Below are 14316 nucleotides of genomic sequence, written 5' to 3'. Positions count from 1 at the left end.
ATATAACACATGGACAAAACAAGAAAGAGGGCATCCCCAAGATTGTAATTCTGAAGTTGGTGGAAAGCAAAGTCCACAAATCATTAGAAGATATAGGGCCAGATTTATCATTAGCTCAGGTCAGAATAATGGAGTGAAAAAGTCCCAAAAAAAGTCCCAAACGCTAAAACTGCGCACAAATTTGCGACTTTTTTCTGCTCTGCACTATGCTCGCCAGTTTTCTGAAAGTGGTGTGTTTTCTTATGTAAATGCATCACTAGACAGATTTACTATTGGGATTATTTAAAAAGTCGCAAAAAAGTCGCAATTTCACTCCAGTGAGGACCATGCTTATCTTATGAGACTTTTAATAGAACATGCGACTTTTTCATAAAAACGGGCGACTTTTTCGTAAAGATGTGCGACTTTTGTAAAGCTGCTTACTGACGGATAAACTGCTACCGTCAAACCACATTTATTACAGTCTTAAAGGGCCGATCAAGAATCTGACTTGGCTAAAACTGACTTTAGCCATATGTGAAAGTGGAGTGAGCTGTCAGAGTAATGATACATCTGGCCCATAGTGCTTACCTTGTTCTGTGGTTTTAACGATAAAATGGATACCTTTGGGTGCAATTTTTTTAAATTATTGTATTGTACTAAAAAACATCTTTTTTTCAGTTGGTCTTTATTAAAAGTTTTCAACAATGTGTCTTCTATAGCTTCTACTTTAAGTTCAATTGCAGACTAGCACACTTTATGTTTACACTGTATCCAGTCATCTCTGAACTCCCAACAGCTCATAAACACGCATTTAAGCTAAATTCTTATCAACTGGTAAGAATTTAGCTAAGTGTAGGAAAGTAACAGATTTAGGAAAGTACAGGTAAGAGCTATAGATCCAAGGCAGTTCACCGATGGATTCAGTGGGACGCAGAAGAGTCCTAGTCTACAAATTCACAGACACTTGTAGAAGAAAAACTGTTAAACATTTTTGAATAAGGACTAATTGAAAAAAAGAAAAAAATTTAGCTCAGAATTAGAGTTGAGCGAACCCGACTGTAAAGTTCGGGTTCGTACCGAACTTTGCTTTTTCGGACCCCGGACCCGACCCGCCTCATTTACGTAAAAGTTTGGGTTCGTGTTCGGTGTTCGGCGCTTTCTTGGCGCTTTTTGAAAGACTGCACAGCAGCCAATCAACAAGCGTTTAAACTGTGTGCGCCCTTAGAAGCCATCACAGCCATGCCTACTATTGGCATGGCTGTGATTGGCCAACTGCAGCATGTGACCCAGCCTCTATTTAAGCTGGAGTCACATAGCGCCACCCGTCACTCTGCTCTGATTAGTGTAGGGAGAGGCTGCAGCTGCTGTCAGGGAGAGATCAGGGAGAATATTAAGAACTGCCTTTTTACTCAGCGATCTAAATCCAATGTGTTTTGTGGCTGCAATGTACAATTTTTTTAAGCCTGCACTGAGCCAACTTCTGCTGAAAGCAAACTTTTTTTTACTTCAGTTTGTCACTATCAATACCTAATCGGCAGCCATTTTATGCAACGATAGTGCACCAGCACTATCTATCTGCATGTCTGCTAGTCCAGAAATACAGCTTTTTTGCTGACTGTGCTTAAAAAAACTTTTTGTTCATATACTGGTCATCTTTGATTTCACGTGCATAGGTGACAGTCACATTAGGCCACACATAAGGCCATTAGGTTACTGCGGTTAAATAAAACCGTTTGTTCATATACTGTCATCTTTGATTACACGTGCGTAGGTGACAGTCACATTTAGGCCACAAATACGGCCATTTGGTTACTGCGGTTCAAAAAAAAACTTGTTGATATACTGGTCATCTTGATTACACGTGCATAGGTGACAGTCACATTTAGGCCACAAAATACGGCCATTAGGTTACTGCGGTTAAATAAAACCGTTTGTTCATATACTGGTCATCTTTGATTACACGTGCATAGGGTGACAGTCACATTTAGGCCACAAATAACGGCCATTAGGGTACTGCGGTTAAAAAAAAACATGTTTTTGTTCATTTACTGGTCATCTCTGATTACACGTGCATAGGTGACAGTCACATTTAGGCCACAAAATACGGCCATTTGGTTCCTGCGGTTTAAAAAAAAATGTGTTCATATACTGGTCATTTTTTATTAAAAGTGCATTGATTACAGTCACATTTAGGCCACAAATACGGCCATTTGGTTACTGCGGTTTAAAAAAACGTTTGTTCATATACTGGTCATTTTTTTATTAAACGTGCATAGGTGACAGTCACATTTAGCCACAAATACGGCCATTTGGTTACTGCGGTTCAAAAAAAACTTTGTTGATATACTGGTCATCTTTGATTACACGTGCATAGGTGACAGTCACATTTAGGCCACAAATACGGCCATTTAGTTACTGCGGTTAAAAAATAACGTTTGTTCATATACTGGTCATTTTTGATTAAACGTGCATTGATTACAGTCACATTTAGGCCACAAATACGGCCATTTGGTGACTGCAGTTTAAAAAAACATTTGTTCATATACTGGTCATCTTTGATTACACGTGCATAGGTGACAGTCACATTAGGCCACAAATACGGCCATTTAGTTACTGCGGTTAAAAAATAACGTTTGTTCATATACTGGTCATTTTTGATTAAACGTGCATTGATTACAGTCACATTTAGGCCACAAATACGGCCATTTGGTGACTGCGGTTTAAAAAAAACATTTGTTCATTTACTGGTCATCTTTGATTACACGTGCATAGGTGACAGTCACATTTAGGCCACAAATACGGCCATTTGGTTACCGCGGTTAAAAAAAAAACTTTTGTTCATATACTGGTCATCTTTGATTACACGTGCACCGCTGTCATATAGAGTTAAAAAAAAAAAAAATTGTGCAATACCCTACATCAGGGTTATATTGGCGGTTAATTATTTTGCAAACATCTAATAAGAAACGCGGTCATGGTCACGGTGGTGGTGTTGTGGAGCTCTGGTGCAGGGAGAGGACGCGGCCGTTCTGCCACAGCTACACGTCCTACTGAACCTACTACCTCAGGTCCCAGTAGCCGCCAGATTTTACAGCGATATTTGGTCGGGCCTAATGCCGTTCTAAGGATGGTAAGGCCTGAGCAAGTACAGGCGCTAGTCAATTGGGTGGCCGGACAGTGGATCCAGCACGTTCACATTATCTCCCACCCAGTCTAATGCAGAAAGCGCACAGGTGGCGCCTGAAACCCATGCCCATCTGTCTGTCACATCACCCCCGTGCATATCGGGGAACCTGTCTGAGCCTCAAGTCATGCAGCAGTCTCTTATGCTGTTTGAAGACTCTGCTGGCAGGGTTTGCCAAGGGCATCCACCTAGCCCTTCCCCGGGGTGGAAGACATAGAATGCACTGACGCACAACCACTTATGTTTCCTGATGAGGACATGGGAATACCACCTCAGCACGTCTGATGATGACGAAACACAGGTGCCAACTGCGTCGTCTTTCTGCAGTGTGCAGACCGAAAAGGAGGTCAGGGAGGAAGACTGGGTGAAAGACGATGCAGGGGACTAAGACCCCACATGGAATGAAGGTCGTGCCACTGGCTTTCAGAGTTCGGAGGAAGAGGCAGTGGTGAGACCGAGCCAACAGCGTAGCAAAAGCGGGGAGCAGGGTGCAAAAGCAGAGCAGCCGTCGCCAAAACAGTTCGCCTGCTACTGGCCACCGCCACCAGGGACCAAGCACATCAAAGGCAGCATCAAGGAGTTCCCTGGCATGGCACTTCTTCACACAATGTGCTGACGACAAGACCCGAGTGGTTTGCATGCTGTGCCATCAGAGCCTGAAGCGAGGCATTAACGTTCTGAACCTTATAACATCTACATGCGAGACACAGGCTGCAGTGGAGTAAGCACCTTCAAAACCAAGAAAGGGCTCAGGCCCCTCCTGCTCCCTCTTCTGCTGCTGCCTCGGCCTCTTCCTCCACCTCTGGAAGAACGTTGGCACCTGCCGCCCAGCAAACAGAGAATGTGCCACCACAACAACACACCTCCGTCACCAAGCATCTCCACCATGTCATACGGAAGCGTTCAGCTCCCCATCTCACAAACCTTTGAGAGAAAGCGTAAATTCCCACCTAGCCACTCTCGATCCCTGGCCCTGAATAACAGCATTTCTAAACTACTGGCCTTTGAAATGCTGTCATTCAGGCTGGTGGAGACGGACAGCTTCAAACAGCTCATGTCGCTTGCTGTCCCACAGTAAGTCATTCCCAGCCGCCACTACTTCTCCAGGTGAGCCGTGCCCTCCCTGCACAACCCAAGTATCGGATAAATCAAGTGTGCACTGCGCAACGCCATCTGTGGCAAGGTCCACCTAACCACAGATACGTGGACCAGTAAGCACGGCCAGGGACGCTATATCTCCCTAACTGCACACTGGGTAGATGTAGTGGCGGCTGGGCTCCAGGCGGAGAGCTGTTTGGCACACGTCCTTCGCCGCCAAGGATCGCAGGGCATCATTCTTTGCCTCCTGTTGCCTCCTCTTCCTACTCGGCTTCCTCCTCCTCCTCCTCATCCGGTCAGCGACAGACCTTCACCACAAACTTCAGGCACAGCCAGGGTAAACGTCAGCAGGCCGTTCTGAAACTGATGTGTTTGGAGACAGGCCCACACCGCGCAGGAGGGTATAGAACAACAGACCGACGAGTGGTTGCTGCCAGTGAGCCTCAAGCCCGGTCTGGTGGTGTGTGATAATGAGCGAAATCTCTTTGCAGCTCTGGTACTAGCCGGTTTTGACGCACATCCCTTGCCTGGCGCATGTGCTGAATTTGGTGGTGCAGAAATTCATTCACAACTACCCCGACATGTCAGAGCTGCTGCGTAAAGTGCGGGCCGTCTGTGCGCGCTTCCGGCGTTCTCATCCTGCCGCCGCTCGGCTGTCTGCTCTACAGCGTAACTTCGGCCTTCCCGCTCACCGCCTCATAAGCAACGTGCCCACCAGGTGGAACTCCACCTTGAACATGCTGGAGAGGACTGTGCGAGCAGCAGCAGGCCATTGTGGAGTTTTAGCTGCAGCACACAAGGGTGAGTCGCACTGCGGAACAGCACCACTTCACCACCAATGACTGGGCCTCCATGCGAGACCTGTGTGCCCTGTTGCGCTGTTTCAAGTACTCCACCAACATGGCCAGTGGCGATGACGCCGTTATCAGCCATACAATACCACTTCTATGTCTCCTTGAGAAAACACTTAGGGCGATAATGGAAGATGATGTGGCCCAGGACGAGGAGGAGGAAGAGGGGTCATCTCTAACACTTTCAGGCTAGTCTTTTAGAAGTGGCTCAGAAAGAGGATTTTTGCAACAGCCGAGGCCAGGTCCAAATTTGGCCAGCCAGGGCCCACTACTGGAGGACGAGGAGGATGAGGAGGAGGAGGATGGGGATGAAGCATGTTCACAGCGGGGTGACATCCAACGCAGCTCGGTGTACTCTCTGAACGTGTATTTAGCACGGCGGGAGGCGTCATTACAGACAGACGCAGCCGCCTGTCCACAGCCAACGTGGACAAGCTCACGTTCATTAAAATTAACCAGGCTTGGATCCCACAAGACTTGTCTGTACTTTGTGCAGAACAGACATTTATACCACCATCAAACATTCTTGTACTCAAGTCAAGTGCAATGATTCTTTGTTTTCTTTTTTTTTATTTGTCCCTATATTTGGGGGTCTACCTACCCCAATAAAAAATGTAAAAAAGTTGGCTGCCTCCTCCTCCTCCATTGTTGCCTCCACCTACAACACCTCATTCACCGCCTCCTCAACCTCCGACTCCATATCCACATCCTCCTCTGAGTTGCAGGTTAATAATTTGTAATTTTTAGTTATTTTATTTAATTTTAAGTAATTTTCCTATCCACATTTGTTTGCAGAGCAGTTGCCATGCTCTTAAGCACATTTTACTGCCTTTTACATCCCTCTAGCCCAGCGGTTCTCAACCTAGGGGTCGCGACCCCTTTGGGGGTCGATCGGCCCTTTCCGGGGGGTCGTCTGAGGCTTCCTATTGTGGGTCGCCCGCACAACGGCAGCGGCCCCTTATCCTCGCGCACAGGAAGTGATGTCCTATCACTGCCTGTGCTTGAAGGAGCCTGACGTCTGGACGGGTAAGTCGGGCCTCCTGTCTGCTGAGGTCCGAGTTTTTTCATTAATGACACCGCCGCTGAGCACCACTGCCACCAATGATTTAATTGAGCCTGGCTGAGCCTGGCTAATTTTATTTAAATTATTTGGCTGACCAAGGCTTAATTTATTTGGGGGGACATGAAGCACCGCTGATTTATTTATTTGGGGGACCCTGAACACTTCTGATTTATTTATTTGGGGGACCCTGAGCACCATTGATTTATTTATTTGGGGGGGGGGGACCTGAAGCACCGCTGATTTATTTATTTGGGGGACCCTGAGCACTTCTGATTTATTTATTTGGGGGACCCTGAGCACCATTGATTTATTTATTTATTGGGGGGAAATCTGATGCACCACTGATTTATTTATTTGGGGGTACCCTGAGCACCGCTGATTTATTTATTTGGGGGACCCTGAGCACCATTGATTTATTTATTTGGGGGAAACCTGATGCACCGCTGATTTATTTATTTGGGGGAGACCTGAAGTCCCGCTGATTTATTTATTTGGGGGACCCTGAGCACTTCTGATTTATTTATTTGGGGGGGACTTGAAGCACCACTGATTTATACACCATGCTTCAATGCAAAATTTCATTTATTTGTAATTAGAAATAAATATTTGACAATATATAACATTTTGTCTTCGTGATTAATTACTCTGCTTTAATTATGTTCAATTTGTAGCAATAAAAATACATCCTGCATATCAGATATTTACATTACAATTCATAACCGTAGCAAAATTAGTTATGACGTAGCAAGGAAAAAAATGTAATGGTTGGGGGTCACCACAACATGAGGAACTGTATTAAGGGGTCACGGCTTTAGAAAGGTTGAGAACCACTGCTCTAGCCTTTTCAAGGACTATTTTAGAGCCATTTTAATGCAAAAAAAGTGCCGATTTTAGTGCCCTAAATTGAAAAAATTCTTATTTTCAATCGTCGGGTGACATTGTACCATTTTTGGCGTATACAAAACCCTGCTGTGCCTGGGTGACAGGGACCTAAATCTCTCAAAATCATCTGTTCTATTGCTGGGTGACATGAACCCCCCTTTTGCCGTGAATGAACCCCTGCCTGTGCCTGGTTGACATGGGCCTAAATCTATCAAAATTGTCTGTTTTATTGCTGGGTGACATGAACCCCCCTTTTGCCATGAATGACCCCTGCTGTGCCTGGTTGACAGGGGCCTAAACCTCTCAAAATCGTCTGTTCTATTGCTGGGTGACATGAACCCCCTTTTGCCGTGAATGAACCCCTGCTGTGCCTGGGTGACAGGGGCATAATCTCTCAAAATCGTCTGTTCTATTGCTGGGTGACATGAACCCCCCTTTTGCCGTGAATGAACCCCTGCTGTGCCTGGGTGACATGGGCCTCGTTCTCTCAAAATCCTCTGTTCTATTGCTGGGTGACATGAACCCCCTTTTGCCGTGAATGAACCCCTGCTGTGCCTGAGTGACAGGGGCCTAAATCTCTCAAAATCCTCTGTTCTATTGCTGGGTGACATGAACCTTCTTTTGCCGTGAATAAACCCCTGCTCTGCATTGCTGACAGGGAACTAAATTTAGTGAAAACATCTGTTACTGATCGGAAGATGCGCGACTACAAGCGCACGCTGCTGATAGCATTCCCACCTGACAGCGGGGGCACAGTGGAAGCACAAGGCGAAGGCAGAGGAGGAGGAAGAGGTCGCCAACGCAGCTGGGGCACCGCCAGCACCTGAGAAGGCAGGGTTAGCATGGCCCAAATGTGGAAAAACTTTGTCAGCCTTGGAGGTGCTGACCTGCCCTGCAGCCAGTGTATAGTGTGAACGTGTGTTTAGCACGGCAGAGAGCATTATCACAGGCCACAGCCAATGTGGACAAGCTTACGTTTATTAAAATGAACCAGGCATGGATCCCACAGGACTTGTCCGTACCTTGTGCAGAATACACATTTATACCAGCCTCAACCATCCATTCTTGTACTCAAGTGCACTTATTCTTTGTTTTATTTTGTTATATGTCCCAATTTAAAGAAAAAAAATAACATAAATCAGTGTTGGCTACCTATTCCTCCTTCACCGCCGCTTCCACCTACACCGCCATGTCAACCTACACCGCCACATCCACCGCCTCCTCAACCTCCTACTCCTAGATCCAGATTGTTATTTTTAATTTTTCAGTATTTTATGTTATTTTAAGTCATTTCCCTATCCACATTTGTTTGCAGAACAGTTGCCATGCTCTTAAGCACATTTTGATGCCTTTTGCAGCCCTCTAGCCCTTTCCAGGACTATTTTAGAGCCATATTAGTAGCCAAAAGTTCGGGTCCCCATTGACTTCAATGGGGTTTGGGTTCGGGGTCAAGTTCGGGTCAAGTTTGGGTCCCGAAAGCGAACTTTTTTTTCAAGTTCGGCCGAACCTGCCGAACCCGAACATCCAGGTGTCCGCTCAACTCTACTCAGAATAAGTAAAATGCAATAATAAAAATAAATGTCCAAAGGTGTCCTAGCTTTTAAAACATTAGTGTCGGACTGGGGTACCTAGGGCCCACCAGTAAAATTTATTTTGGGGGCCCACCGTACAGTTACATTCAAATATAATAAATATAATTAATTATAATCTAGCAAGTTTTTTTAATATGAACATAGACTGCTTGAGGTGCAGTAAATTGAATATATGTATGTAGTGCAGTAGGTCTACTGTGTTATGTGCCACTTGTGCAGGGGGTGGGAGACTAGGGGCCCACCTTGCCTGGGGGCCCACCGGGGGATTCATCTGTACCCCTGTGGGCCAGTCCAAGCCTGGTTACCATATAGACATGTATATAACGGCAATTAGCCTGGGGTGCTGCATATGCTGGTAAAACTGCTGCTGATGTCTGACTGAGCCACATGGAAAAAAGTTACAATAAAAAAGACTCATATATTGCACTACCCATTTAGCCTGTCAAGGAAATTTCAGGAAGACAAGATTGAAGGATGGATAATCAATCCTTTATTTGTAATAAAGTGTTCAAAGATGACATGTTTTGGGGTTATAAACCACTTTATCGGATCAAATAAGATTTCACCCTCCATAAGTCTGAATAACCTTCTTGGGAGATGTCAATGGAGGTTTAGTGGCCGATAAATATTTTTCTTACATGGAATATTGCTCAGTTTTCCTCATATGATATTAATATTTAACAATCAGATGCTGCAAACCTTACCTCTTCAGTGATCACTCTCTTTTCAGGCTCATTTTGTAGCTGCAAATGCCAGAAAATATTAAAAAGGCACAATATGTGCAAGGATGAACTTGAAAAGTTTTGTGTTTGGCAAGTGTGGAACCATGAAAATGCATAACCAAGTGTTTCAAGGGCATAAGAATAGATGACAGTGGTGAAAGGCAAAAACATTTGGACACTAATCTAATAAATAAATAAAGTAGTTTCTTATATATTGACTTTAATGCAATGTATTGGTAACACTAATTATGATTTGTATTACTGTGAATTCTGAGATCCGGGAATAAAAAGGCTTGGCACAGCTTTGGTGCATAAAAAGTTTAATAAACTATGATAAAACACATTAAACACATGTTTCACACCTTGAATGTGGGCTGGCACCTAGTACCAGTAACCAACCATACTACAAAGAACTAAAGGGAAAGAACCACAAAAAATTAACCTTGTCAGTTGCCACACATGAATATAAATGGGACAAAGGTGTATGGACGAGCACTTTATCAGTTGGCACACATTTATTAAGGATTTATTATAATTAGCTAGCAATATAAAATAGATAAAACAATACAATAAAATACAAGTGCATGAATGCAACCACTATGGGGTAATTGGTGATTGTTGGTGATATTCAATATCCAAACAATCCTATCAATCCTAAGACAAGGTGATGAAGATGATATAGAAGGCCTAGTGTTGTGGCCTGGGTGTCTATAGGAGTCCAATAAACCCTGATCGGATAGGGATAATTCTAATATAGCTCCACAGGTTCTGGCAAGCTGCCACTATTAAATGCGTTCAGTAGTAGTCCCGTAGCATACAATGGTGTTGTAGACCACAATAGAGATGCACTTGCCGGCTTTTCAGCCGCTTACCTCCCCTTCGTATGTGACTTCAGTCCTGCGGTTGGCTCAGACTGGATAAATGGGGCCCATTGAGTGCAAGCCAAGCAAGTCGGCAAGCCCGGTTATTGAACTTAACAACGGGAGACGCCGCACTCAATGGGCCCCATTTATCCAGTCTGAGCAAACCGCAGGACTGAAGTCACATACGAAGGGGAGGTAAGCGGCTGAAAAGCCGGCAAGTGCATCTCTATTGTGGTCTACAACACCATTGTATGCTACGGGACTACTACTGAACGCATTTAATAGTGGCAGCTTGCCAGAACCTGTGGAGCTATATTAGAATTATCCCTATCCGATCAGGGTTTATTGGACTCCTATAGACACCCAGGCCACAACACTAGGCCTTCTATATCATCTTCATCACCTTGTCTTAGGATTGATAGGATTGTTTGGATATTGAATATCACCAACTATCACCAATTACCCCATAGTGGTTGCATTCATGCACTTGTATTTTATTGTATTGTTTTATCTATTTTATATTGCTAGCTAATTATAATAAATCCTTAATAAATGTGTGCCAACTGATAGAGTGCTCGTCCATACACCTTTGTCCAATTTCTATTTTCTTCAGAGAGGTAGGGTGTCCTCTCCCTGGACTTGTAGCACCATATCATAGGCTATATAGGAGAGCAGCCACCACCAACTCCATTTTCTCATGATTATAAATGGGTTTAATTTTCAAGATCCAAAATTGAAGCCTACTTGATTATAGGAGATTGTGCATGAAAAGTTTTATATAAAATATTAAAGGGATTGTGCCATGTTTAGAACTGACCACTGGGCGTCCAATCTCTGGGACAGTCACCTATCTCAAGAACGATGGGTCCTGTTTCCCTGATCTGATCAGGGAGCAGTAGGTTGGGCTTGCTCCCTGTTACTTCATTCATTACCTAAGGGACCTCCTGAGATATCCAAATGCTGTACTCAGGATTTGTGGGAGTTCCAGTGTTCAGACCCCCAGCAATCAGTTGGCACAATGCCTTTAATTACATTTTTTTCACATCATTAACATATTTCTTTTTGTTTTTTACAGATCAGTTTCTTATTGGTGGCACCACATCCAGTCCCTTCTCTATTGCAGTGCATCACTTGTGCCTGGCACATTCCTGGAGGCTTCTCACAGCTGTACCTGTACTCTCCAGCATCCCAACTGCCAGGGAAACATTCCATGCATACAGGGACCTGGCTCTTTGTGTTCCCTCTGCTCAACAATTCACCCTGCCCAGTGTGCCAGTTGCAATCCTGGATACACATTAACAGCTCAAGGCCTTTGTGTGCCTTCAGTGCCTGAGTCCTCAGAACCTTACCTTGGGACAGAAGGCACTTTGCAGGACTTAGAAGTAAAGTACTTGCTTCTTAAACGGGATGGACGCTTGAGAGCTCCAGCTTTCTTTATCTCTGGAGATCTCCGGCTAGGCATGTGGTTTCAAATGGGTGGCAGGAAGCGTATGCTTCTAACCTGCAAAAGCAACAAACACTGGCCCAGGCAGTTGCATCTACTTTTAGGACTTTCAATGCGTCTCTGTCTTGCCGGGAATGGCACACGAGACCCCCAAGTGACCGTCTATGTGAATCCCTTTGGAGGAAGTCACTCAGAAAGCTGGTTGCTGCCTGCTGGAGAACAAGGTTATCCAAGTTGGGAGAAAACTTGGGACATGGAAGGAGGAGACCGTTGCCAGAATTGGACTTTGATACTAGGCCACCGCTGGCGGTCATTTTTTGAGACTGTCCATTTTTACATGAGAAGCAGTCCTTCGGAAGAAGAAGAAGGAGAGGAGGATTCAGCAGAATGGACTGACAAACAGACTTTGGATGACAAATTAGAAGATCCTGAGTACGTTCGTATTGACGGTCTTCATGCTTTTGGTTACAGTGTACCCTTTGACCCAGAAGGCATCAGGGGTTTAGCGCAGCAACTGGACCAACCTGGGTCCAGAGAAATAGCACTGCTAGAAATGCAAGAGCTAAGGAAGAGAGTGAATTTCTTATCACCACCAGGTGCCCGTAAACTGGATCTATTTAGCTGCTTACTGAGACACCGGCTGAAGATGAGTAGCAATGAAGTGGGAAGAATACAGGCCCAACTTGCTTTATTCAGCAGTCAACTTCCCAATGGCTCCACATATGAGACAACAAAGCTCTGCAGCTAGAAGTTCAACTATTGAATTTCTTTTTCCCTTTAATACATGAGGCCCAAAATGATGTACAATGTCTTCCTTTTGAGAAGTCAGTTCTTCAAACCACATCTGTATTCTTGGGTCTGCAGTATCTTATTATTATATATATAAAAATAAAAAAAAGATGGTATACAGATGGTTAGATCAGGAAAAAAGATGGCAAGAAAACATGGCAAATTTTGAACCTACTAAATACTATCAATTTTATTGTGCAAAGAGAATAATGGCCAGTGTCAAGCGACTTATTGATAAATTCTAGTGTATGCAGCTCCGTAGGGCAAGCTAAGTGTGCCCAGGTCAGTGCCAGCTGTGATAGTTTCACCAAGGCAACAAAACTCTAGAAAATATCACAGCCAAAGCCATATTCGGAAGAACTGATGAATCCATAAATTTCCTGTCTCCAGACCACTTGAGGACTTTACAGTTTCATGTATTGAGATGACCCAAACAAAAAGATATCACTTAAAGAGAGAACACAAAAATGCAGTAAAATGATTTTTTTTTTCAAAAAGTGTCAAAATTAAATGTATATGACCTACTCAGAAAATCTGGGTACACATATAGCTTACTGTTAGTGTAACCTAACAGTGCAACTATCTCCTAAAAAGCCTTATTACTGTCACCAGTGACATTTACAACAGTATGCTTCATCTGGTACAAAGGGAGTTAATGGAGCTTAGTCGCTGATTATATAAAAGGTCATAAATTTACAAAAACTGACAAAAAAGCACAAGAAAATATAAGACTTTCCAGTGACCATTGTGTGTTGATGTTTTGAATATGTACACATTCTGAGTGTGTCTGTGTGGACACAAGGTTTAGCGTGTGATTAGGAATATCCAGGTCTTCTGTGTGTATGGGCTTAAGACAACACAAGAAGGGAGCAGGGTAGTCCCCGATGCAATTTAGTGATATTTAAGTTGTGTGTAGACCTGGCAATGAATGCAGATCTGTACCAGTGGAACAGAGGCCCATTGAGTGACTTGCCTCAAGAATACAGCCTATGTTGTAATAAGCATTCTGAAGCCTAGCAGAGAGATAATATAGTTTCTTCAAGGTCAAAAGAAGCCAGTATTGGCATATACTAAATACATTCTATCAATGGACACAGGTTGAACTAATTATGCACTGTTGAGCATGACAAAAGATTATTGGTTACTTTCTAAGCCATTTGGCACGTAAAGTCTGTTTGTTTGAATGTGCCATAAGGTGATTTATAACCTACCTGTGGCCATGTGTTTTCACATATTTGTATCTCCAACAGGGCTCAATAAAGAAAAGGAAGCTTTGTAGGCCTTTATGTTTGCCATTTCCCACTTGCTGCTAGATGTTAATGAGTTAGGTTAATTAAGGACCGTTCTTTCTCTTGGTAATTATTTTCTGAAGAAGGTATATTTTTCTGCAGACCATGGTATCTAATGAACTCTGTTTATACAGTTTATCTAATACTGAGAAGTGTTGTAGAATTAATGAGCCTAGTAGGCTACAACAGATAGATATCAACTATATATCAACACTAGCCTTGCGTGATGCGAAGGATGGCCATACATGTTACATTAATTTTAATCACATCTATAAATTTCAATGAAATCCATGTGTATGGGGGGCCTCCCAACTCTCTCCTGATGACAGATGTCAGGGAAAAGAAGAGTTGGGCAAGTATCACTTCAACATGCATGATCCCTTTCTTTGTTCATAGGAGAGGTACTGGCTGTCTTTAAGAAGACTGGCTGTGTATGGAGGTCTATTGACCAGGTGCCATGGAAAAAAAATATGCAAAAAAGGTATGTCTCAGAGAAAGAGAGCTGCCTCGCTAGTGTCAGTTATTGGACATAGTTTAGTATAAACCGGTGTCCGACT

The 14316-nt window shown here is 43.8% G+C and overlaps 1 protein-coding gene across 1 annotated transcript in view; it reads left to right on the top strand.

Annotated features, from left to right (window-relative positions):
• Positions 1–12429, top strand: part of BRINP2 (BMP/retinoic acid inducible neural specific 2) — a 331421-nt gene extending 318992 nt beyond the window's left edge. Inside the window, 1 exon segment of the mRNA XM_040407224.1 lies at positions 11313–12429. Coding sequence (XP_040263158.1) covers positions 11313–12429 — 1117 coding nt within the window.
• Positions 12430–14316: the final 1887 nt, after the last annotated feature.

The sequence above is a fragment of the Bufo bufo genome, chromosome 9 (assembly GCF_905171765.1).
Source record: "Bufo bufo chromosome 9, aBufBuf1.1, whole genome shotgun sequence".
In the NCBI taxonomy this organism is placed as follows: domain Eukaryota; kingdom Metazoa; phylum Chordata; class Amphibia; order Anura; family Bufonidae; genus Bufo; species Bufo bufo.
This window is presented reverse-complemented; position numbering and strand designations above follow the sequence as displayed.